This window comes from Neovison vison, chromosome 3, assembly GCF_020171115.1.
Source record: "Neovison vison isolate M4711 chromosome 3, ASM_NN_V1, whole genome shotgun sequence".
In the NCBI taxonomy this organism is placed as follows: Eukaryota; Metazoa; Chordata; class Mammalia; order Carnivora; family Mustelidae; genus Neogale; species Neogale vison.
Window position 1 is genome coordinate 66,717,177 of NC_058093.1, and position 26,350 is coordinate 66,743,526.

Sequence of the window (26,350 nt, forward strand, 5' to 3'; positions counted from 1 at the left end):
ACCATTACATAGGCAAATGATATACTGATTTTAGTTTTTTTTTTTTTAAGATTTATTTATTTGAGAGATAGAGAGCAGGATTTGGAGGAGGGGCAGAGGGAGAGGAAGAGGAAGTCTCAAGCAGATTTGTGCTGAGCATGGAGCTCGCTGTGGGGCCAGATCTCAGGATCCTGAGGTCATGGGGTATGTGGGTGGCTCAGTTGGTTAAGTGCCTGCCTTCAGCTCCGGTCATAATCCAGGAGTCCTGGGAACAAGTCCCACATCTGGCTTCCTGCTCAGCGGAGAGTCTACTTCTCCCTATTCTCTTTCCCTCTGCTCTTCCTGCTGCTTGTGCTCATGTGTACGCTCTCTCCCTCTCAAATAAATGTATAAATAAAATCTTAAAAAAAAAAAAGACCCTGAGATCACAACTTGAGCCGAACCCAAGAGTCAGATGCTCAGCTGAATGTAACACCCAGGCGCCCCCTGATTTTAGTTTTGAAAGCTAACTGCTTTTATTAAAAGGAAAGATTGATTATGTTTTTATAATATATTGCCAAAGAGAGCAGCTTGTTTATTACCTGAATACCAACCATTCTAAAATGATCTAAATCTGCTACTTCAAGTGGCTCTAAAACATAAAACAGAGATGAGAGGTCTCTGTTGCTTTTCTGATTTGTAACAGTAGAAGTTAGCTCACCTGCTATGGGTATTTGATTTGTGCTGTTACGCATCTTTAAATTGGCTGGGAAAGCATTTTGCACTGTGTCATATTTTCAACTTTTAGTTCCTTGTGAACAATCTTGATTTAACATTGGAATTTTGTTTGTTATTGTTTAAAGATTATTTGGTTATCTTACATTATAATGTAAATGTTTCATCTCAGTGTAAAAATAAAGTTTAAAGGTGTACTCAGTTTTAATGACTTTTTAAATCTTTCATGAAGTGCTGTCACTCGTAGACCTTTATTTTTTTTTTAAAGATTATTTATTTATTTATTTGATGGATAGAGATCACAAGTAGGCAGAAGTAGGCAGTGAGTCAGAGAGAGAGAGAGAGAGGAGGAAGCAGGCTCCTTGCTGAGCAGAGAGCCCGATGCGGGACCTGATCCCAGGACCCTGGGATCATGACCTGGGCCGAAGGCAGAGGCTTAACCCACTGAGCCACCCAGGCACCCATGGTACACCTTTATTGCTCTCACATGGTCATCTGTTTACTACAGACTCTGGAGAGTAAAATCAAGTTCAGGCCCAAGTACTGTTTAACAGAGGCCAAATGAAAATTCAAAGAAAATTATTTTAGGAGGAAAAGTCTAAGCCTATTTATAGGTTGAAGGGAAAGAATTGGTAGGGAAGGAGAGAAGAGTAAGTTGAAGATGTAAGAGAGGGAGAGGCGATAAAAGCAATTAACTTTTAGAATAGATTTCAAAAAGGTATTGTTGTTTATATAATCTAGGTCCCTTCTTTATTGCATATTATATTAAACCTTTGTAAATGTTAAGGTACCTATTGAGGTTATCTTATGGCCAAATTTGTAGTCTAGAAAAATGTATGGAGGGTGGTACATTATGCAGAGAAGATATTGGAGTCAGGGAGACCAGTCAGGAAACTTTATTGAAGAGGTGCCTGGGTGGCTTGGTTGTTTAGGTGACCAGCTCTTGACTTTGGCTCAGGTCGTAATCTCAGAGATGTGAGATCAAGCCCCTTGTGGGCTCCCTGCTGAGTGGGGAGTCTGCTAGGGACTTTTCTCTCTCCCTCTCCTTCATTCCCTCCCTGCCTCCCCCACCCCACATGCATGATTGAGCGTGGTCTCTCTCTCTCTCTCTCCCTCTCAAATAAATTAAAAAAAAGAAAAAGAAACTTTATTGAAGAACCCACTCCCCCACAACAAATGATACAGACATGAATGTTATAGTGGGAACAAAGAGGAGGGGCCAAAATCACAAGTTATTTAGGAGATAGAATCTGTGTGGTTTGGGAGCTAATACTGTGGTGTAAAGGAAAAGAATGTGATGTAGAATGACTTTTAGCTTTCTGATTTGGTGACTAAATAGATTGTGGAGGTTTTTTTTTTTTTTTTTTTAAATTTTTTTTCCAATTTATTTATTTTCAGAAAAACAGTATTCATTATTTTTTCACCACACCCAGTGCTCCATGCAAGCTGTGCCCTCTATAATACCCACCACCTGGTACCCCAACCTCCCACCCCCCCGCCACTTCAAACCCCTCAGATTGTTTTTCAGAGTCCATAGTCTCTCATGGTTCATCTCCCCTTCCAATTTACCCAAAAGCACATACACTCCCCAATGTCCATAACCCTACCCCCCTTCTCCCAACCCCCCTCCCCCCAGCAACCCACAGTTTGATTCGTGAGATTAAGAGTCACTTATGGTTTGTCTCCCTCCCTATCCCATCTTGTTTCATGGATTCTTCTCCTACCCACTGAAGCCCCCATGTTGTATCACCACTCCCTCATATCAGGGAGATCATATGATAGTTGTCTTTCTCCGCTTGACTTATTTCGCTAAGCATGATACGCTCTAGTTCCATCCATGTTGTCGCAAATGGCAAGATTTCGTTTCTTTTGATGGCTGCATAGTATTCCATTGTGTATATATACCACATCTTCTTGATCCATTCATCTGTTGATGGACATCTAGGTTCTTTCCATAGTTTGGCTATTGTGGACATTGCTGCTATAAACATTCGGGTGCACGTGCCCCTTTGGATCACTACGTTTGTATCTTTAGGGTAAATTCCCAGTAGTGCAATTGCTGGGTCATAGGGCAGTTCTATTTTCAACATTTTGAGGAACCTCCATACTGTTTTCCAGAGTGGTTGCACCAGCTTGCATTCCCACCAACAGTGTAGGAGGGTTCCCCTTTCTCCGCATCCTCGCCAGCATCTGTCATTTCCTGACTTGTTGATTTTAGCCATTCTGACTGGTGTGAGGTGATATTTCATTGTGGTTTTGATTTGTATTTCCCTGATGCCGAGTGATATGGAGCACTTTTTCATGTGTCTGTTGGCCATCTGGATGTCTTCTTTGCAAACGTCTGTTCATGTCCTCTGCCCATTTCTTGATTGGATTATTTGTTCTTTGGGTGTTGAGTTTGTTAAGTTCTTTATAGATTTTGGACACTAGTCCTTTATCTGATATGTCGTTTGCAAATATCTTCTCCCATTCTGTCAGTTGTCTTTTGGTTTTGTTAACTGTTTCCTTTGCTGTGCAAAAGCTTTTGATTTTGATGAAATCCCAAAAGTTCATTTTTGCCCTTGCTTCCCTTGCCTTTGGCGATGTTCCTAGGAAGATGTTGCTGCGGCTGAGGTCGAAGAGGTTGCTGCCTGTATTCTCCTCAAGGATTTTGATGGATTCCTTTCTCACATTGAGGTCCTTAATCCATTTTGAATCTATTTTTGTGTGTGGTGTAAGGAAACGGTCCAATTTCATTTTTCTGCACGTGGCTGTCCAATTTTCCCAACACCATTTATTGAAGAGGCTATCTTTTTTCCATTGGACGTTCTTTCCTGCTTTGTCGAAGATTAGTTGACCATAGAGTTGAGGGTCTATTTCTGGGCTCTCTATTCTGTTCCATTGGTCTATGTGTCTGTTTTTATGCCAGTACCATGCTGTCTTGATGATGGCAGCTTTGTAATAAAGCTTGAAGTCCGGAATTGTGATGCCACCAACTTTGGCTTTGTTTTTCAATATCCCTTTGGCTATTCGAGGTCTTTTCTGGTTCCATATAAATTTTAAAATTATTTGTTCCATTTCTTTGAAAAAGATGGATGGTACTTTGATAGGAATTGCATTAAATGTGTAGATTGCTTTAGGTAGCATAGACATTTTCACAATATTTATTCTTCCAATCCAGGAGCATGGAACATTTTTCCATTTCTTTGTGTCTTCCTCAATTTCTTTCATGAGTACTTTATAGTTTTCTGAGTATAGATTCTGTGCTTCTTTGGTTAGGTTTATTCCTAGGTATCTTATGGTTTGGGGTGCAATTGTAAATGGGATGGACTCCTTAATTTCTCTTTCTTCTGTCTTGTTGTTGGTGTAGAGAAATGCAACTGATTTCTGTGCATTGATCTTATATCCTGACACTTTACTGAATTCCTGTATAAGTTCTAGCAGTTTTGGAGTGGAGTCTTTTGGGTTTTCCACATAGAGTATCATATCATCTGCGAAGAGTGATAATTTGACTTCTTCTTTGACGATTTGGATGCCTTTAATTTCCTTTTGTTGTCTGATTGCTGAGGCTAGGACTTCTAGTACTATGTTGAATAGCAGTGGTGATAATGGACATCCCTGCCGTGTTCCTGACCTTAGTGGAAAAGCTTTCAGTTTTTCTCCATTGAGAATGATATTTGCAGTGGGTTTTTCATAGATGGCTTTGATGATATTGAGGTATGTGCCCTCTATCCCTACACTTTGAAGGGTTTTGATCAGGAAGGGATGCTATACTTTGTCAAATGCTTTTTCCGCATCTATTGAGAGTATCATATGGTTCTTGTTCTTTCTTTTATTGATGTGTTGTATCACATTGACTGATTTGCGGATGTTGAACCAACCTTGCAGCCCTGGGATAAATCCCACTTGGTCGTGGTGAATAATCCTTTTAATGTACTGTTGAATCCTATTGGCTAGTATTTTGGTGAGAATTTTTGCATCTCTGTTCATCAAGGATATTGGTCTATAGCTCTCTTTTTTGATGGGATCCTTGTCTGGTTTTGGGATCAAGGTGATGCTGGCCTCATAAAATGAGTTTGGGAGTTTTCCTTCCATTTCTATTTTTTGGAACAGTTTCAGGAGAATAGGAATTAGTTCTTCTTTAAATGTTTGGTAGAATTCCCCCGGGAAGCCATCTGGCCCTGGGCTTTTGTTTGTTTGGAGATTTTTAATGACTGTTTCAATCTCCTTACTGGTTATGGGTCTGTTCAGGCTTTCTATTTCTTCCTGGTTCAATTTTGGTAGTTTATATGTTTCTAGGAATGCATCCATTTCTTCCAGATTGTCAAATTTGTTGGCGTAGAGTTGCTCATAGTATGTTCTTATAATAGTTTGTATTTCTTTGGTGTTAGTTGTGATCTCTCCTCTTTCGTTCATGATTTTATTTATTCGGGTCCTTTCTCTTTTCTTTTTGATAAGTCTGGCCAAGGGTTTATCAATTTTATTAATTCTTTCAAAGAGCCAGCTCCTAGTTTGGTTGATTTGTTCTATTGTTTTTTTTGGTTTCTATTTCATTGATTTCTGCTCTGATCTTTAGGATTTCTCTTCTCCTGCTGGGCTTAGGGTTTCTTTCTTGTTCTTTCTCCAGCTCCTTTAGGTGTAGGGTTAGGTTGTGTACCTGAGTCCTTTCTTGTTTCTTGAGAAAAGCTTGTACTGCTATATATTTTCCTCTCAGGACTGCCTTTGTTGTGTCCCACAGATTTTGAACCGTTGTATTTTCATTATCATTTGTTTCCATGATTTTTTTCAATTCTTCTTTAATTTCCCGGTTGACCCATTCATTCTTTAGAAGGATGCTGTTTAGTCTCCATGTATTTGTGCTCTTTCCAAACTTCCTCTTGTGGTTGAGTTCTAGCTTCAGAGCATTGTGGTCTGAAAATATGCAGGGAATGATCCCAATCTTTTGATACTGGTTGAGTCCTGATTTAGGACCGAGGATGTGATCTATTCTGGAGAATGTTCCATGTGCACTAGGGAAGAATGTGTATTCTGTTGCTTTGGGATGAAATGTTCTGAATATATCTGTGATGTCCATCTCATCCAGTGTATCATTTAAGGCCTTTATTTCCCTGTTGATCTTTTGCTTGGATGATCTGTCCATTTCAGTGAGGGGAGTGTTAAAGTCCCCTACTATTATTGTATTATTGTTGAGGTGTTTCTTTGATTTTGTTATTAATTGGTTTATATAGTTTGCTGCGCCCACGTTGGGGGCATAGATATTTAAAATTGTTAGATCTTCTTGTTGGACAGACCCTTTGAGTATGATATAGTGTCCTTCCTCATCTCTTATTATACTCTTTGGCTTAAAATCTAATTGATCTGATATAAGGATTGCCACTCCTGCTTTTTTCTGATGTCCATTAGCATGGTAAATTCTTTTCCACCCCCTCACTTTAAGTCTGGAGGTGTCTTCGGGTTTAAAATGAGTTTCTTGGAGGCAACATATAGATGGGTTTTGTTTTTTTATCCATTCTGATACCCTGTGTCTTTTGATTGGGGCATTTAGCCCATTAACATTCAGGGTAACTATTGAGAGATATGATTTTAGTGCCATTGTATTGCCTGTAAGGTGACTGTTACTGTATATGGTCTCTGTTCCTTTCTGATCTACCACTTGTAGGCTCTCTCTTTGCTTAGAGGACCCCTTTCAGTATTTCCTGTAGAGCTGGTTTGGTGTTTGCAAATTCTTTCAGTTTTTATTTGTCCTGGAAGCTTTTAATCTCTCCTTCTATTTTCAATGATAGCCTAGCTGGATATAGTATTCTTGGCTGCATGTTTTTCTCGTTTAGTGCTCTGAAAATGTCATGCCAGCTCTTTCTGGCCTGCCAGGTCTCTGTGGATAAATCAGCTGCCAATCTAATACTTTTACCATTGTATGTTACAGACTTCTTTTCCCGGGCTGCTTTCAGGATTTTCTCTTTGTCACTAAGGCTTGTAAATTTTACTATTAGGTGACGGGGTGTGGGCCTATTCTTATTGATTTTGAGGGGCGTTCTCTGAACCTCCTGAATTTTGATGCTCGTTCCCTTCGCCATATTGGGGAAATTCTCCCCAATAATTCTCTCCAGTATACCTTCTGCTCCCCTCTCTCTTTCTTCTTCTTCTGGAATCCCAATTATTCTAATGTTGTTTCGTCTTATGGTGTCACTTATCTCTCGAATTCTCCCCTCATGGTCCAGTAGCTGTTTGTCCCTCTTTTGCTCAGCTTCTTTATTCTCTGTCATTTGGTCTTCTATATCGCTAATTCTTTCTTATGCCTCATTTATCCTAGCAGTGAGAGCCTCCATTTTTGATTGAACTTCATTAATAGCTTTTTTGATTTCAACTTGGTTAGATTTTAGTTCTTTTATTTCTCCAGAAAGGGCTTTTATATCTCTGGAGAGGGTTTCTCTAATATCTTCCATGCCTTTTTCAAGCCCAGCTATAACCTTGAGAATTGTCATTTTGAACTCTAGATCTGACATATTACCAATGTCTGTATTGATTAGGTCCCTAGCCTTCGGTACTGCCTCTTGTTCTTTTTTTTGTTGTGAATTTTTCCGCCTTGTCATTTTGTCCAGCTACGAGTATATGAAGGAGCAAGTAAAATACTAAAAGGGTGGCAACAATCCCAGGAAAATATGCTTTAACCAAATCAGAAGAGATCCCAAATTGTGAGGGGGGATTTCTCCCCCCTCACGATTGGGTGAGGGATCTCCTCTGATTGGGATCTCCTTTGATTGGGATCTCCCAATCTCTTCTGATTGGGATCTCCCAATCTCTTCTGATTGGGATCTCTTCTGATTTGGGGATAAAAAGAGGTTCAAAAAGAAAGAAAGAAAAAAAAGAAAAAAAGAATTAAAAAAAGAGATTGAATTAAAAATTCAATCAAGAATTTAAAAAAGAATTATGAAAAAAAAGATTGAAGAGATTAGGATCTCTTCTGATTTGGGGATAAAAAGCGGTTCAAAAAAGAAAGAAAGAAAAAAAGAAAAAAAAAGAATTAAAAAAAAAAAGAAAATGAATAAACAAAAGTATAAAAAAGAAAAAATATATATATTAGATAATCTAGTTAAAAAACGTTAAAAAAGAAAAGGGTAAAAGTTATAAAAAATTTTAGCAGAAGAAGAGAAAAAAAATGAAAAAGAAAAAAATTAAATTAACTGCAAGACTAAAAAATCACAGGCAGAAAGCCATGAGTTCCGTGGTTTGTTTTCTCCTCCTCTGGAATTCTGCTGCTCTCTCCTTGGTATTGAAACTGCACTCCTTGGTAGGTGAACTTGGTCTTGCCTGGATTTCTTGTTGATCTTCTGGGGGAGGGGCCTGGTGTAGTGATTTTCAAGTGTCTTTGCCCCAGGCGGAATTACACCGCCCTTACCAGGGGCCGGGCTGAGTGATCTGCTGGGCTTTGCTTTCAGGAGCTTTTGTTCCCTGAGCGCTTTCCGTAGAGTTCCGGAGGACGGGAATACAAATGGCGGCCTCCTGGTCTCCGCCCCGGAGGAGCCGAGAGCCCGGGCCCCGCTCCCCTGTGCGCCCTCAGCGAACAGCTCCTAGTAACTCGCGTCTGCCTAACCTCTGGCCGTGCTCTGAGCTCACCGTGCTTGCGACTGGTTCAAGGCAACTCTGAGCTGCGAGCTTACTGTTGGCTCTGTCTCTGCAGCCGGCTTTCCCGTTCCAATATCCGCAAGCTCTGCGACACTCAGACACCCCCGATCCTTCTGTGACCCCGCAGGACCTGAGGTCACGCTGACCCCGTGTGGGCTTCGCCCCGGTTTAGCCTCCGGAGCGATGTCCCTCAGCGGAACAGACTTTTAAAAGTCCTGATTTTGTGCTCCGTTGCTCCGCCGCTTGCCGGGAGCCGGCCCCTCCCCCCGGGGTCTATCTTCCCGTGGCTTTGGATTCACTTCTCCGCCAGTCCTACCTTTCAGAAAGTGGTTGTTTTTCTGTTTCTAGAATTGCTGTTCTTCTTCTCTTCGATCTGCCGATGGAATTGCAGGTGTTTGCAATCTTTAGATAAGCTCTCTAGCTGATCTCCTGTTAGCTGAGGTAGTCTCAGCCTGCTACTTCTCCGCCATCTTGACTCCTTCCCGATTGTGGAGTTTTTTAAACCAAGAGGAAAAGAAAGATTCATGGAAAAAAATGTCACATTTGTTAAAAAAAAAAAAAAGGATTTTATTTATTTTAGAGAGGGAGTGTGTGCATGTATATGTGCGAGCAGTGGGGAGGGCAGAGGGTGAGAATCTTAAGAAGACTCCAAGCTAAGTGCAGAGCCTGACTTGGGGCTTGATCCCAGAACCCGACGATCGTGACCTGAGCCAAAATTGAGTCGGACGCTTGATCAGTTGAGACACCCAGGCGCCCCATGACACATTATTTAATGTTATCTGAGGGACATCAAACTAGAGATTGCAGAAATACTCAAATATCTGTCACAGAGGCAAGCGGTCCAAGTTGGTAAGATAGTTGAATTTACTGATTAAAGTCACTCAGGGAGAACAATTTATTAAGAGAGTAGCACAAAAAACATATAACCTTAAGGAATATAAACATTGAAGGGGCAGATGAAGAAAAAAGTCTTAAAAGGAAGCCTAAACCAAATGGTTTAAAGAGATCAGAGGGACATCAAAAGAGAGTAGTATTATGGAAGCCAGGGGGAAGTAGGTATTTTAAGAAAGAAGTTGTTATTCCATTGTGTATGTATATATATTTATATATACCACATCTTTATCCGTTCCTCTATCGATGGACAATTGGGCTGCTCCCATACTTATTATACTTTTATAAATATAGGGGGGCACATGTATCTCTCTGAATTAAGATTTTTGTATTTTGGGTGTGTATACCCAGTAGTGTGATTATTGAATCATGGAGTAGTTCTAATTTTAACTTTTTGAGGAACCTCTTTACTGTTTTCCATAGCAGTTGTACCAGTTTACATCCCTACCAACAGTGCATGAGAGTTCTTTTTTTTCCCACATTTTTGCTAACTCCTGTTGTTTCTTGTGTTTTTGACTTTAGCCATTCTGACAGGTGTGAAGTGATAGCTCACTGTAGTTTTGATTTGCATTTACCTGATGATGAGTGATGTTGAGCATCTTTTCATGTGTCTGTTGGTCATCTGGATGTTTTCTCTGGAGAAGTGTTTATTCATGTTTTCTGCCCATTTTTTAAATGGATTACTTGTTTTTTGGGGTGTTGAATTGTATAAATTTTTTTTGAAAGATTTTATTTATTTGACAGAGACACGGTGAGAGAGGGAACACAAGCAAGGGAGTGGGAGAGGGAGAAGCAGGCTCCCCACTGAGCAGGAAGCCTTGTGGGGGGCTTGATCCCAGGACCCGGGGATCACGACCTGAGTCGAAGGCAGACACTTAATGACTGAGCTATCTAGGAACCCCCCTGAGGGGTTTGATCCCAGGATGCTGGGATCATGACCTGAGCTCAAGGCAGATGTTTAACAACTGAGCCACCCAGGCACCTGGATTGTATAAATTCTTTATGTATTTTGGATACTATTCCTTTCAGCCATAAAAAAGAGTGAAATGTTGCCATTTACAACATGGGTGAAGCTAGAGAGTATAATGCTAAACAAAATAAGTCAGTCCGAGAAAGACAAATACCATATGATTTCACTAATGTGAAATTTAAGAAACAAAACAAATGAGCAAAGGAAAGAGAAAGAGAGAGACAAAATAAGAAATGAACTCCATAGAGAATGAATTGATATTTACTAGTGGGGAGGTGTGTGGGGTGGGGGTGAAACAGATGATGGGAATTAAGGCGTGCACTTGTGATGAGCACCAGGTCATATATGGAACTGTTGAATTACTGTGTCGTACACCTGAAGCTAATATAACACTGTTTGGTAACTATCATGAAATTGAAAGAAAAGAAGGAAGTTGTTAATGTCAGGTATCACAGAGAAATATATAGAATAGGTAAAATAATCAACAGCAGAATAGTTTACACTGAAGTATAGTATAATATTGAGAGTTTATTTTTCAAGGGGTGGAGAAAGTATAATTTATAATTATTCTTACTAATTATGAGCCTATATATGTGGAAGCTGAAACTTTGTGGTATTTCAAGTTTAAAGATACTGCCTTATGACTGTCAAAGGGGTACTAACATTATATCACAAAAATAGAAAGTTCTCATTAATATGACTATGAAATCATTTAGAGGTTTACATGTATATATTTAAATAGGTATATTTTTCTTTTAAATTAATTGTATTTTGTCTTTTTTTTTTTTTTAAGAGTTCTTGTCTCTTGGCAGTATCAATTGGTTGGGAAGGAGGTGTTTATGTACAAACCTGTGGCCACACGTTACACATAGATTGTCATAAATCTTACATGGAATCATTACGGGTAAGTTGGTTTAAAAATGTATATATCTTTTAAAAATGTATATATCATTCTAGCATATACATCCCAGTTCATCTTACATGATTTTGATTGCCATTTGAACTATGCAGCCTTGTGGTTCCTTGACCTCTTCAGCTTTTGGGGATTTCATTTTTTTATATGACTTTAGCAAATGATTTCCATATTAGTAATTTTAGACTTTGCTACTCTAGTTCTGAAATATTAAGCTTTAAAATATCCTACAATATCATTTTATTATATGATTATCCTTCAGATTCTCTTATTTTCATTCTGATTAGTGTGTTTGCTTCTGACATCAAGATCTCTAGTCCTTTACCCCTTTGTATATTTCCCAGCATTAGTTCTTTCCTAGCCTCACTTTTTTGTACTATGCCTATTCTGCTCTGAAGAGCAGTCATTTAATCCTCCTGCCTTGATTTGAGACCCAGACAGCTAGCCCTGCCAGAAAAATCATAAAACTAAGTGAAGTAGTATGTCTGTAAATTTGTGGTTTCCTGTATAATAGCATCTTAAACTAGGGTTACCAACTGTGGATACTACTTATCAATTCATTTACCTACCTTTGATTAGTTTCCTCTCCTAGTATCTTTAGCAGCTATTCCAATCCTTTGCTCCCCTATCCCAAGCTCTTCACCTGAACTCCAAGACCCCTTTTCTTTCAACAGATTCTATCTCTTTCTTTGTCACCAAGAAAACTGTGGCTTTCTGTCACATACTAAGCTTAGCTTCTTGCTTTGCTTATCTATTCCCTGACAAATAAGTCTGCATCCCAACCAATCCTTTCTTTTTTACTCTTTGAGGTAGTATTCTTTCTTCTGTTCAGGAATAATTTTCCTGTTGATGCTCTAGTATTCCTTTCTCCTCTTCACCTCAGGGGCCTTTACCTCTTAGAAGGTAACTTCTTTTTTATTTCTATCTTCAGTTTTTCTGCCTATTCTGTCCTTTCTTTCAATTCTTAAAGATGCTCAGGTCCCTCTCATTCTGAATTTCTTTCCTTGACTTTGCATTCCCCTGTAGCTGCAGTTTTTCTTTTTCTCAGCTCAGCCTCTTAAAAGGATGGCCTTCTTATTTCCCAGTTCCCAACTTAAAAGGAGTGGATTCCTACTTTTCCCTTCATATCCTTACCTCTCACATTTAGTCACTAAGTAAATTCTACTTATTCTGTCTCTTAAGTATCACTTGACTGTATTCTACTTTTCATTATTCTTCATTTTTGTGTATGCCTTCATCTCTCATCTTGACTATTGCAGTTCCTTTCTTATCAGTTTCCTTATTCTAAGTCTAATTTATTTACTACATTGATCTTTCTAAAATGTAAATCTGATGACATATGTCGTTGGCTTAAAAATCCTTTACTGAATTCTTCCTAATGGCATAAAGTTCACTCTTCTTTGAATGGCATTCAGGGTACTTCATGATCTGGGCTTGCCTATTGTTTTATCTTATCTTTCATCAACTCAGCATTAATAAACTACTTAATAGTTCCTTAAGAAAAATATGCATTTTTCATACATCTGCAGTCGTTCATTCAACAAATATTTTAGTGTCTGTAGTGTTCCAGATACTGTGATCGACATTGGGGATTCAGCAGTGAATAAGACACTGTTCCTTCCAGGAGTTTACTATGCATTGCGTGAGACAGAATAAATACACAGTTGCAGTATATGTGTTAAGTGTTACTGGAACTTCTCCTGAGTGCCAGAACATTTGATGAAGTATGGTGCTTGAGTGATGAGAGGTAAGACTGAAAAAGTAATTAGAGGTCTTATTGTAAAGGGCCTTGTAGTTGGTGTAAGGAATTTGAACTTTATTTAGATAAGTTCTTTACAGAGAGCCACTAAAGTTATTAAAGACTTTTAAATAGAATTATGACATCTTCAGAAAGGTCATTGTGGCAGCTATGTAGATGGTAGGGGATTATTGTGGGATTGCAGTAGAGTAAGAAAGAATGTGATGATATTCAGGAGGTACAAGATGATCGTGGCTTGAGCTTAGTCATCACACTGGAGATGGAGAAGAGCTTAGAGATTTGAAATCTATTTAGAGGAAGTCTGGACGTGGTGAGAGATGACATGTGGAATGTAAGAAGGAGGAAGGAATCAAGGTGAGAGATAATTGTGATCACTGAAAGATTTTGATTGGGAGTAAGAGTCTCACATTAGGTGGATCATAGTGGCAACAGTGTGATTGGAAGACTAGTTAGGAGATACTAGCAAAGAGACTAGAAGAAAGAAAGTGGATGGAAGGACTTATGGGATTTATGAAGTAAATATTGGAGTGGAAGAAGGCAGAAAGCTGAAGGAACTGTCATGATTCTCTTCTTTCTGCGGTAGGAGATGTAGCTTTATGCTTCTAGAGTAAAGGAAGCAAGGCTGGGGTAGGTGACAGGACTTGAGAAGTGAAGAGGTGGTTTGGAAAAACCGCTTTGGAATTGGATGAGAGAATTCTTCATAGGATGTTGGAGAAAGATTGCCTGGAAATATTCAGGCCTCAGTTGAGGTGGAAACAGCTTGTAGCAAGAAGTTACTTCAGTCTTCTTTAACAACACTTAATTTGAGTACAGAATGAAAAGAAGTTATCCACTGGATTAATTTTGTATGAAGATTTTATAGGGTATGTATGATGGAAGGACATACGGAGGGTGAATGAGAAGTATTGACCAGTTTTTGAAGTGGTACATCATGGTGTATAGGCAGAATAGGAAAGTCTTGATAAACTGAGAGAAAAGGAAGGAACTAAAAGAGGAGATAGCAGTTGGCAATCAGATTGTAAGCTGTTTGGTTTTAGTATTTTTAGATATGGACAGTTTTGGGTCATTTTAGTATAAGGGGGTGGTCAAGGTTACAGGTAACAGGTCATGGTAACAGGTAGGTGGAGGTCAGTGCTATAGGAGCTAATGAGGTCAAAAAGCTGATGGACTAAGATACAAGATTGGTTGTTCCCATACTCACTGAAGTAGCATAAGAGGGTCGTAGGTCTTGGAGCAATGAGGAAAACCAAAGTCTTCAGTGACTGAGGGCAGTGGATGACAGAAAAAAGGAAGGAAAAGTGTGATATCCCTAAATGATATAAGCCACAAAGATGGGAGAATGCAAGAGTAAAGATCCTAAGCCAGTACTAAAAAATGAGAAGAATACTGAGGTGTGAGGGGAGAGTTGTGAGAAGGCTTCTGGAGAGGCTTCAAGAAAAAACGTAGATTCAGTCAAGGCAAGGATGAGGATCTAGCATTCTTTAAAATTAAGGCTGTAGGGGAGCTTATAGAATGTCCTTCAATGATCAGGACTCTCAGCGCCACCTTCTATATACCCTTCTTGTGTATCTTTAAAAGTTAGCTCACGGGGCGCCTGGGTGGCTCAGTGGGTTAAGACGCTGCCTTCGGCTCAGGTCATGATCTCAGGGTCCTGGGATCAAGTCCCGCATCAGGCTTTCTGCTCAGCAGGGAGCCTGCTTTCTCCTCTCTCTCTCTGCCTGCCTCTCTGCCTACTTGTGATCTCTCTCTGTCAAATAAATAAATAAAATCTTTAAAAAAAAAAAGTTGGCTCACAAGTCTTCTCTGAGAAGCCTTCTCTTTTGTATTTTTCACGCAATTATTATAATTTATTTGTTTCTGTTTGCTTTTATATTGTTAGTACCTTACGTGAAGATGTACCTTAAGTCTTTATGCCCTTACCTGGCATAGCATTTGATATATGATAGGAGCTTAGTAAATATTTGCAGAATTGGATTTAAAAAGATGTGGTGTTTCATTTTTAAGAACTTGAAAAAAATAAATGTCAAAAAGTTAAAAAAAAAAAGTAGAATTTGGTTTTTTAGTCAAAGTATTTGAGACCTAAGATATAATGAAATGAGCACTAAATTAAGAGTGGGGAAACTTAGATTCTTCCTAATATTGTCATTACCTTTGTAATCATAGACAAATTCGTTTTCTCCTTCTGTCCTCATTGTTTTGTTTGTTAGTAATAATGTTCATATTGTAGCATTCATACATTTACATTAATGCATTAAAACATATTTTGAAATAAAGCATTAGGTTAGTGGCAGGGTAAGAAAGAAACTACTGGGAAAAAGAGCGAAATAATGGTTAGGACTACACAATTGTAATAGCCAAAAAGAACAAAATGGCTGTGTGGTGGTTTCAGGCAAAAGAAAGGAACAGATTTAATAGTCTGGATTCCTGCCTTAAGTCCTCTAGTTAGTTAGCATGTATAGCAGTCTCTCATGAGTAAGAATTTCCTCCTAGGCACATATGCTTATGTGTCTATGTTTAAACAATTCTGTTTTCTCTCCTTCTATCAGAAATATCTGAAGGAAAGGTATTACATTAATTTCCCTCATATCACACTTACATTCTGAGTACTCTAACTGAATCTTTCCCCTATCCATTAAAGCTAAACAGATTCACTGCATAAAGTCCAGTCAATTGTGTTTGACAAAGACATACCACATTTTTTAGGCTTGATTTATTCTCAGAAGTTATCTACTCTCTATCAAGGAACATGGGCCCTGAGAGAATCTTCCCAGTGGTCACCTATAGATTATAAAAACAGGGGCATGGGGTAAGGGGAAGGTGATCCACTGTAAAGTGGCCTCCTTTTTAAGTTATTCTCTATCTTAAATCTATATTACACATTAATTGCCTCAGTATTTGAATGTTTCATGCTGAGAGAAGAGTAAGATACTTAAACAGTTCTTGGTGATGTGTTGCATGATTGTCATGTTGAAACAAGTGATTTGATAAGCTTCAACAGTAAAATGAGAGACATTGTTTATGTTTTTTTTTCTTCAAGTAACATCGTCTTTTTTAAAAAATTTAAATTCAATTAATTAACATATAGTGTATTATTAGTTTCAGAAGTAGAGTTTATTAATTCATCAGTTGCATATAACAGCCTGCATTCATTAAATCAAGAGACTTTATGTTTTTATGACATATATTAGAGATGGTTTTTTTCTTCATTTTTGGCCTGGTTCATTTGTTTACTATAAAATGTAATGGTATAAATTTTGTTTTCTATAAAGTTGTGCAATATAAATCTGTATGTGTATTTCATCTTTTAGAATGATCAGGTTCTTCAGGGCTTCTCGGTGGACAAAGGAGAATTCACGTGTCCTCTCTGTAGGCAGTTTGCTAACAGTGTTCTTCCTTGTTATCCTGGGAGCAATGTGGAAAGTAACCTTTGGCAACGTCCTAGTAACAAAAGCATACAAGATCTCATAAAGGAAGTGGAAGAGCTGCAGGGACGGCCGGGAGCTTTCCCAGTAAGCATCAGTGTAAGGCAGAAATATCCTGGTAAACTCAGCTCTGCTTTCAGCTCTCATTTTCGTTCCTTTCATTTTCATTCCTTTCTGAATTACTCTGGAGCTTTGAAACTTTTTTTGGGGGGACCTTTAAACATTTAACAACAATTGCTTTTGGATGTTTTTCTCTTCTATTTGTGGTTACTAAAAACAAAAATGATAATAATGGAACAAATTATTACCAAAGGCTATACTTTTCCTTAGTCCAAATTGCTATAGTTTTAATATACTTCTTCCAGACCATGAAGTTCTATAAGCTTAGATATGGTTAGACTCTTTTACAATGTTGAAATCTTTAAAAACAAAGCCAAGCCAAACAAATAAATTACTTATATATGTATCTTGTCATGTAAAGCATAGTCTAATCATTTAAAAATATGCCCATTAGGTATATTAGGATTAACATGATACATTTATATACACACACATACTTTATATGTATGTAATTATAGATTTATGTCCAATTTATGTGTGTTTGTATCAGATAAAATATCATATACTTGATTGAGCCATTCACTGAAGTCAGTCTACTTTATTGTGGGATTTGATGTAAGTGAACCCATCTTTTATCCCATCCAGTAGGATTTATTTATTTCATTTAATTATTTAAATATTTCACTTGCATTATAGATTTAGGATATAGTATCTGAAAGAAGTGATAACTGTGCCTAGTTTTAGCAGTGAATTTATGAAAACTATTAATATTTGACTTTTGAAACAGAAATTCATAGTTAAATGCTACTCAAAGATTTCTCTCCTTACAGTTTCTTTTCTCAGTTGAAGACTAATTTTAGAATCTGTGGTTTCCCCCCCCCTTGGTAAATCCAAATTTTTATGTATTTAAAATAGGCTCAAAGCAAGGGACATCAATATTAGTCTTTGAGAAGAGAATGTAAATGAAAGATTGCTTATCAACATTGAATTTGTTCTAAAATATTATTTTAATGACATCTACTCATTTCTTTAGAATATAGGTTTGTGTGGTTAATTCATGGTTAGATTATAGGCTAACCAATCACAATATAGAATTAGTCTAAAATAGGAGAAGGTATTTCTTGATCTATTTTATCTTTGTGCACTAAGAATATTTATAGTGGATAGCTAATGTACATCTGTTTTTAACTTTTAATTTCCTAATGAATTCATATGATAAACATTGTAGTGTTGGACTATTTTAGAGAAAATGAATATGAATAAACTTGATATGTATGTTTGCATTTTTTACAGTCAGAAACCAACTTAAGTAAAGAAATGGAATCTGTAATGAAAGATATCAAAAATACTACTCAGAAAAAGTATAGAGACTATAGCAAGACCCCAGGTTCACCAGACAATGATTTTCTCTTTATGTATTCTGTTGCTAGGTAGGTATACATGGTATATACTTTAATATTTACTTACTATGAATAGTTGGTTTTTGTTTTATTTATGCCATTAATATTTATTTGAAGAAAGGGTGCATATTTTTTATGGTGCTTGAAATTATGGCTAGTTTTCAAACCTTCTCAAAGGATCATAAAATGTACGTTTCCTTCATTTTCTGAAGCGTTTTTATTTTCATGAAATATTGGGTGAGTGTTATTATATATTATAGAATATGTGGGAAAAGGTGTATTATTAACATTTTGGGACAGATGTCTACCTCGAAGCATATGTGCTTTTGGGTAAATTGGAAGGGGAGATGAACCATGAGAGACTATGGACTCTGAAAAACAGTCTGAGGGGTTTGAAGTGGCGGGGGGGGTGGGAGGTTGGGGTACCAGGTGGTGGGTATTATAGAGGGCACAGCTTGCATGGAGCACTGGGTGTGGTGAAAAAATAATGAATACTGTTTTTCTGAAAATAAATAAATTGGAAAAAAAAATATGAAGGGTCTTGTTAAGAAATCACTGTTCAAGTCCTGTCAAAAATTAATAATACTGAAAAGGAATATATTGTAATATGTTAAACACTTTTAATTTCTTTTAAGTAAGAAGAACTTACTTTGTTTTAATCTAGTAAAACAGTAATATCCTGTAGGTGGTTTAGAAAATCAGATGAGGGAGATGGAACAAGTAATCAGGCAAGTTCTAAGCCTATATTAGTAGCTAGCCTGGCACTCCAGAAAACAGTACCTCTGTTTACTGAATTACTATATTCAGGTTTTATTATATTTCCAAAGAACCTCTGTTTTTGGAGATACTTCAGAGATACTCCTCATCTTTCAGTGTAGGTAGGATTAGTCTAATTGACTGAGTGGGTGTTTAGTAACTAAGAAATGGTTCCAAACAGGGATTTTAGAAAATGTAATTGAATGAAAATGAAGAACCATAAAAGAAGTATATAGGCAAGAAGCAGGCACAATTAGAAACTTGTAAACACATTCTGCCAGAATTGATGTTGTATCTCTAGAAGTATATACTTTTTTGGTATCTTGTCCCAAGTAGTATTATGATAGATAAGATTTAGACAGAAAATATAACTTGACTGTCATGCAGCAAATTAGTGCCATAGAGGACCACAACTCAGATCTGAGTCAAGGTCTATTTTACTTTCAATTATTGTCTTTCTTTTTCCTTCCCGTATTCAACTTTTATAGGTCATATGTACATGCAGTTCACTGGGCCAATCTCTCTGCCCCATTCATGGACCAGAGGGTAACAAGAGTAAATGAACTATATGTAGTCTTTAGAACCCAGGAAAAAAGCAACCAAACTTAGGCAAATTACAAGCAAGTTAGAGCTCAAGATAAGGAAACGTTAGTCTTTAGTTGAAGAATGCAAATGCCAGACATGGATTGATGTAATAGAATGTAATGGATTGGGAAGTAACTTTATAGTCTGTACATTCCTAAACTATTGTTGTTATTTATCCAGAATGCTTCAGGAGAAGATTTAACAGTTAATTCAGCATTTTGTGTCTGGAGAGTTACCAGCTGCATGCTTGCAATAAAATACACTTTATGTGAAAACTAAATTGAAAATGATTTAATTTTGCCATGGTTTCAAGATTTTAAAAACCTTCTATATCATATTGCGGTAATAATGTTGTAGAAAATTGAGATGAATATAGACCAACTGAGTTATGCCATGTATATATGTGTCTGTTTATATAGATGTGTGTGTGTGTGTGCGCGCATGTGTGTAAATACTGTATTTATATCTCTTATGTATATTTCTTAGGATTGATCTTATAAGAAAATTCTGGGTGAATAGGAATGATCTCTCCATGGAATTTTTTATAGTATGATAAATCAAATGCCTTGACTTAAATTTAGTTTAGTGGAAGTTTTAGATTCCTATTTCTTGAATATATAAATTCTTGTTTTCTTCCTATATAGCTTGCTGTGGTAATAGACTTTTTTATGTCAGCATGTTTTGGTTTTTCTCACTTATTGGGAAGCAGGGACAGATATCAAATGTAATTTGCTATGAATGTATATAGAGAAACAGAAAATTGTTGTCTTTCCATTTTTCTCTGATTGCTCATGATAAACTCCAAAGCAACAAGATAATGCTTCTGAAAATCAGAGTATGTAACTATTAAAACACTCATTATCCTTTGGTTAAAGTTATGCAGGCCATTGCGAAGTTCTCACAGTGAGATTGCATGCCCTCTCTAGTTTTACTTAGTTATTAAAGAGAAAACAAAAACCAAATTAGCTAAAAAAAAAAAAAAAATTTAACAAAAACATGAATTGAGAGAAAAAAGGATGTTGTATCCTATTAGGATAGAATTTAAGTTTCTCAAGTTAAGAAACTGGTCTTTATAGGTATCCAATGCCTAGCATATAGCATTATTTCACAAATATGTATGATTACAGATTATGCTTATTTTCGTGCCTAAAAGGTAGGCATTAAAATATTTGGTAATATTTAAAATGCTTAAATGTTTAAGTGAACTATTTAGAAGTAAACTTACTTTGAATTATTTAACTTTTAAATTAAATATTGTGATTCTTAAATGTATAATTCATTAGGATGAGCACATTTATTTGTATTTGACATTAGAAATTTGAATAGAATACAGCCCTTGTTTCCCAGAGCTGAGTTTCTCTCCACTGAATGAGCAATTTAGTTGTTTTTTACGGAACTTAAATTTTTTTGTTGTTTAGGAACAAAATATTTCTAATGGTTGAGTAGCCTGTAAAGCTGTTAATTTTAGTAATTGTTTTAGAGGATTTTTTTGTTTTGTTTTTTGGGGTTTTTTGGTAGAGCACCTTATCCCTTTGTTTTTTATTTTATTTGCATGGTGAAGCCTTGGAGGATTTTTTGAGGGCAGCAGAGAAGAAATTGTTGGAATGGTATCTTTCTCTTACATTAAAATTAATCAAAATTACTATATTCAGGTTTTATTATATTTCTAAAGAACAGTCTGTTAGAAATACCATTCAGATGGATTATGGAAGGTTAATATGGGGGAGGAAAGCTTTCCTCATTTAAATACCAGTTCATTATTTCTTAATTGAAACAATAAATAAGACTAATTTTAATAATTGATTTTTCCAAGGGTTTTGGACTCAGGTTACATATAGCCTAGAGGTATTGATGCATGACACTCGGCCTGTATGTAGTGAGAAACATTTAAATGGAAAGAAGATGAAACATGAATAACTGAGATAGAGCTGGAGAGATATGTTTAATTCACAGTGGGTGAACTGCTCAGTAGAGTGAGTCAACTTACTTTACATACTAGTTGCATTATAAGTTTAAACTTTATAAACTAAGTATTTTCAAAATAAAAGGAATGTTTGCTAAAATACCAAATTATGAATCCTTTTTAAAGCCAAGAAATTCTTTGATAAAATACTTTTCCTTCCCCTCACCTCTTTTCGTGTCCGAATTTAAGGGAATCGAAGGAAGGGTCAACAGAAGAAAGAGAATAAGCTATGGGGACTAAAGAGAGTCTTACTATTGGTTCCATACCCAAACAAAGAGATTTCTGGTTCCTAAGGTGTTTTTGAGCACTTTGCTATGTACCATCAAGGATTTAGAAATTTATCTGAAATGGTCCCTCTCTCCAGGAATTTACCATTAGTTGGAGAGACAAAACCAATATACATCAGTCCGTATAAAACAGAATAGAGTTTGTTTTAAAAATATCATATTGAAAAAGTGCTATAGAACTTTAAAAGGGAAGATGAACAAATTGAAATATAAAGTATTTGGTAATGTTTCTTTCCCGTCTCAAGAAAAGGGAATTAATTCTCCCTAACTCCTAGAAGAGTTAGAGCTTGAGCTGAGTCTTGTATAATATAGTCTATGGTATGAACGAAGATATTTTTTCTCTCTGAGGTATTGGGTAACTTGCTCAACCAGTAAGTGGTAGGCTTAGGCCTTGAACCCACACGGACATCAATTCGTGTTTGAGTGTCTCTGTGTGTGCATGTGTATACACACATTTGTTTTTTAAATTATAGCTCTAAAAATAGAAGTTCATACCAAAGGAGGGTGGAGAGGGGATAGAAGGGAAAGCAGACCTCAGTCATGCAAAAAGAAGCTGGAGCATAGTTGGAGGAGTTTTTAAATGGAATATGTAGGTGGGTGCCAAGATAGGCTGTAAGTAATCTTTCTCATTATTATTTCAGTTACAGATTTTTTTTTTCTTTTTTTTTTTACTCTTTTTTTTTTCTTTCCAAACTGATTGGAATAGATTTGTGTTAGGAATATAAAAAGTAGAGTCTACTTTTCTTGGGAACAATCTTTATTTTTCTATCATCTATTCAGGAGGGCAGAAACAGAATATTGTGTTGGGATTTTCAACAGTTAGAGATCAAACAGACATAGGGCATATGACATGTTTGTGTGTTCGATTCTCTAGCAAGTTTCAACTTAAAGGCCTAGTTTTGATGTAAGTGAAATCAGGAAAAGCTGAGGGTTAGGGCCTCTGACATATTGATTTTTAAAGTCCTAGGTTATTACATAACAATAACCGTTTGGATAGATAGATTTTTTTGTGTTTTGTTTTGTTTTTTAATGTCAGGAGGAATGTTTTCTTAGAGATTTTTCTAGCCATAATCTGAAATAATTAGATTTAGTAGTTTTCTTTCAAATATTCTCTAAAATCAAACTCCTGGTAACATGTTTATCAGCTTTTGAAGTATTTTATTTGATGATTGAATAAACAGAATTGTTCTTATATTTATATCTTAGTATTTTTGCAAACTGTGCTAAAATAAAAGTTGACATTCTGGTTCTGACATTCGTTTGTAAAAATTGATCGTGTTTCTGGTTAGCTCTTTTAAAAGTACAATCTAGGAAATCTTAGTTTTTATAAGAGAATATAGCCGTTAATTTTTTTCTACAGATTAGGCAACAGAAGATTTGTGAAAACAAAATATATTGATCTCATTTATATTCCCTTGATGAAGGAACACATGCTGGTCTCCGCTCGCTTTCTGTCCACTAATATGAAATCCTTGTCCCTGCTTCCTTGCTGGTAGGTTTTTAGAAGTTCAGTGAGCAATGCAAATCGCCTAAAGGGTGGAAAATTCCCTTGTCACACAGATGCCCTTATCAGCAGCAACCAGATGGAGCTCTGAGCAGGAACATTATCAATGTTAAATTGCTTTTCCCCCACCCCAGAAGAGAGGATTAAAGCATTCCTTTAAAAATGGGTGGCAAATATACAGATTTAAGAATATTAATTTTGTTAACAGTTTGCATTTATAAGTAAATATCTGAAAATAATGTTTCAAAAACATTTTGTGTTAAAATACAACCCAAACCAGTTCAGACTGTTTTAAGTAAAATAGGATCATATTCTTCCTTGAATTCATTTGCGAAGTAAGCTTAAAATTTTGCCCCCCCTTTTTTTTTTTTTTAAAGACGAGGATATCTCATTGCTAATGTCGAATGCATATTTTGGATATAAATTATTCAGTTGTAGCAGTGGCAAATGAAGATGTGTTTAAGTTTATTAATACTGTTGAAGTAAAAATACATGCATTATATCACTCACAATTTTCATTTATTCTGACAAAGTTCATTGGCTATTTTACTATATTTTTTTGAGTAAATCTTTAGATTCTGAAGCAATTTGATTTTTAAAATGTCAATTTACTAATTGTAACTAATCTGTAAGCTAAAAATTGCTAAATATATTATAATTTCAGATCTATATGAACTTTTTTGATGTTTAGCAGTGTCAGGAATTAACACAGTGTACTTTAATAAAACTGTAATTTTAGAAGTCCATAGAAGAGGCTACTGTTCATTTTATGTGTTGTTCATACCTACTATGATGTTAGTGATTTTGTTTAATATTGATTTCTAGAAACCATCTAAGCTCTAGTGAGTGATAATCATTTCTCTGATAAAAAGTTGGTATGCCTTTGTGTTTTAGATGACAGTAACCACCTCCCACTCAGTGGCTAAGAGTTGGGTATAAGCTCTTTCACCAGATTCATGTGTGGGTTTATGAAGTGTGTTGCTGTTGTTTTCCTTAAGGCCCAGTTTTTAGTATTTGCCAACATTTGAGATTTTGCAACAATTACATAATGATGTGTACAGTTTTGAGGTTATAAATATGAACATATAAGGATATGTTTCCCTTTTTATTTCTAAATATCAGATAAAATATTATTACAGATATTCCATAAACTATTCATAAAGTTCTTCAACTTTATTATTTAGGTTCATTCAGACATATCAGTAAAACAAATGAAAAAGTATCACTTTAGCCTAATTGAGATATATTTTAATGCTTTACTTACAGAACCAATTTGGAACTTGAATTAATTCATCGGGGAGGCAATTTGTGTTCAGGTGGTGCAAGCACAGCTGGCAAACGCTCTTGCTTAAGTAAGTAGTAAAAAGTGTAAATTTAAAAACATTTTAAATTATGTCATTTTTGAAAGCTTATACAAACAAAGTGGTCTTTTGATGTATTTTCAGATTCTTTTTATATGACATATAATTGGTTTTAATGGTGATTATATGCTTTAAATGGCTAATCTTAAAAGAATCATGTGAATATTTAGCTCTTTCTATACTATGATTGCTCAGTAAATAAATGTCATACCGATAGATCAGATTTACACTGGCTCAAAATTAAACAGTGTGGTATCCTTGGCTATAAAAAATTATCTTAAAACTTAAATCCTTTAAAAGAATTTTTACATTGTCTAGATTTAAGAAAATATTTTTATAAAAATAATTTGTGTTGCCTGCAGATTCCTATAATATATAGTGCTGCTGTTAATTAATGAAGGCATTGTACTATATTTTGATGTGAACATTAAAATGTATTAAAATTATGGATGTTTGGTTTTATTTATGAATATACTTTACATTGTAAAATGAGCATGATTCTCAGTACTTCTTGTAAGGGTAGGTTTGAGAGAAGTGTCAGTTAGAACTTAATGTAGATTCTTCATAGTGATGGTTTCACTATTTAGCAATTGTTTAGAGAATTAATGTGAATATTAGGGGTAATATTACATAATGTCAAGTATAGCTAATTATTAGCCCCAAATCACTGGAGTTAAAATATTACCTAACATGACTGGTACAGAAAATAAAAATTGTTTAAAATACATAGTGTATTCTTTTGAAAAATGAATATATTTTCATAAATGCTAAAAATATTAGTAGTTAATAAAAATTATCAACACATAGGTTTTTCAAAAATGTGTGTGTGTACTTAAAGATTTTATTTATTTATTTGAAAGAGAGAGAAAGATAAAATAGCGAGAGAGCATGAGTGGGGAGGAGAGGGAGAAACAGGCTCCCTGCTTAGCAAGGAGCCTGATGCCGGGCTTGATCCCAAGACTCTGAGATCATGATCAGCCCAAGGCAGATGCTTAATCGACAAGCCACCCAGACGCCCCCAAAATATATGTGTATTATTATGAAAAGATATATATGTTACTTGGGGATGATTTCAAAGCAAAGGACTAATCAAAAACATCTTAAGATATTCATTTGATTTTAATTAATTAATTAATTTTTAAGTAGGCTCTATGTCCAGCAGGGAGCCCAGCATGGGGCTTGAACTCATCACCATGAGATAGAGACCTGAGCTGGGATCAGGGGTCAGATGCTTAACTGACTGAGCCACCCAGATGCCTCTCTTGAAATTTTTAATGTAAAGATACGAACTTATGTGAAATTTCAACTGAGTTACTTTTAAAATTCTTGCTAATTGTATTAGATTTTGATTTTTTTTTTTTGTTTTGTTATCACTTGATTGCTAGAAATGTAAGGTTTTGGAAGTTATTTTTTACTGAATACCTAGTATTTACTGACTTTTATATACTTAAGCTCTACTTACACCCAGTGATTTAGTATTATGTTTTAAAGGAGAAGTTGTTGATACATAGGAGTTTTAGCTTCTAGACTGTTTGAATTAGCAAAATCTGTAAGTTCACTTATTTTAATTATCTTTTCTTATTAATTTATTCTTAATTGTTGTTTGACATTGGTTAATAATAATCCAGAAATTGTTATATTAGGAAGTATTTAGTAAAGGAATTTCAGTCTTATGTTCAAAGCTCTACTTCATTTTTTTCTCCCCTCTGAGGTACTTACATTTATCCAGAGATTTGTAAATAACGAATTTATTCAGAATTTTAAAAATGCTGGTATAAAATTCTAGCAAGACCATTCAATTAGCGTCCTTAATTTAAATGTAAATTATTAAATTGGTAGTTACTTCCACTTTCATTTCCCCTTTCGTGAATAAGCAATCAAAACGTGCCAGTATAGAAAAGGTCCTGATGAAGATCATCCTAAATCTAAATTTAATACTATTTTTGGTTTTCTTTTTTTTTAATGATTTATGTTAGTCCTTTCCCCCCAAACTATATTGAAGTATGATTGACAAATTATATTGTATACAGTTGTATAGGTTGTACAACATGTGCCTTTTGCTTTTAGTTTCCATATGATTTATTACTGTTTAATTGCTTACACATTATTTATCCTAATGCAGAATGTATTTTATGTTGTATAAAATCTCACTATTTTGCAAGTGTATAGACTTAATGTATTTGT

At 35.8% G+C, this 26,350-nt stretch overlaps 1 protein-coding gene across 3 annotated transcripts in view; it reads left to right on the forward strand.

The window, feature by feature from the left end:
• Positions 1 to 26,350, forward strand: part of UBR3 (ubiquitin protein ligase E3 component n-recognin 3) — a 253,610-nt gene that overhangs the window by 140,424 nt on the left and 86,836 nt on the right. For 2 of the 3 annotated variants that reach the window (XM_044242304.1, XM_044242306.1), the window contains exons 27-30: positions 10,950 to 11,060; positions 16,137 to 16,349; positions 17,604 to 17,740; positions 24,072 to 24,157. In XM_044242304.1, coding sequence (XP_044098239.1) covers positions 10,950 to 11,060; positions 16,137 to 16,349; positions 17,604 to 17,740; positions 24,072 to 24,157 — 547 coding nt within the window. The remainder of the gene's footprint in view (positions 1 to 10,949; positions 11,061 to 16,136; positions 16,350 to 17,603; positions 17,741 to 24,071; positions 24,158 to 26,350) is intronic. The other variant, XM_044242307.1, reaches the window with a different exon arrangement.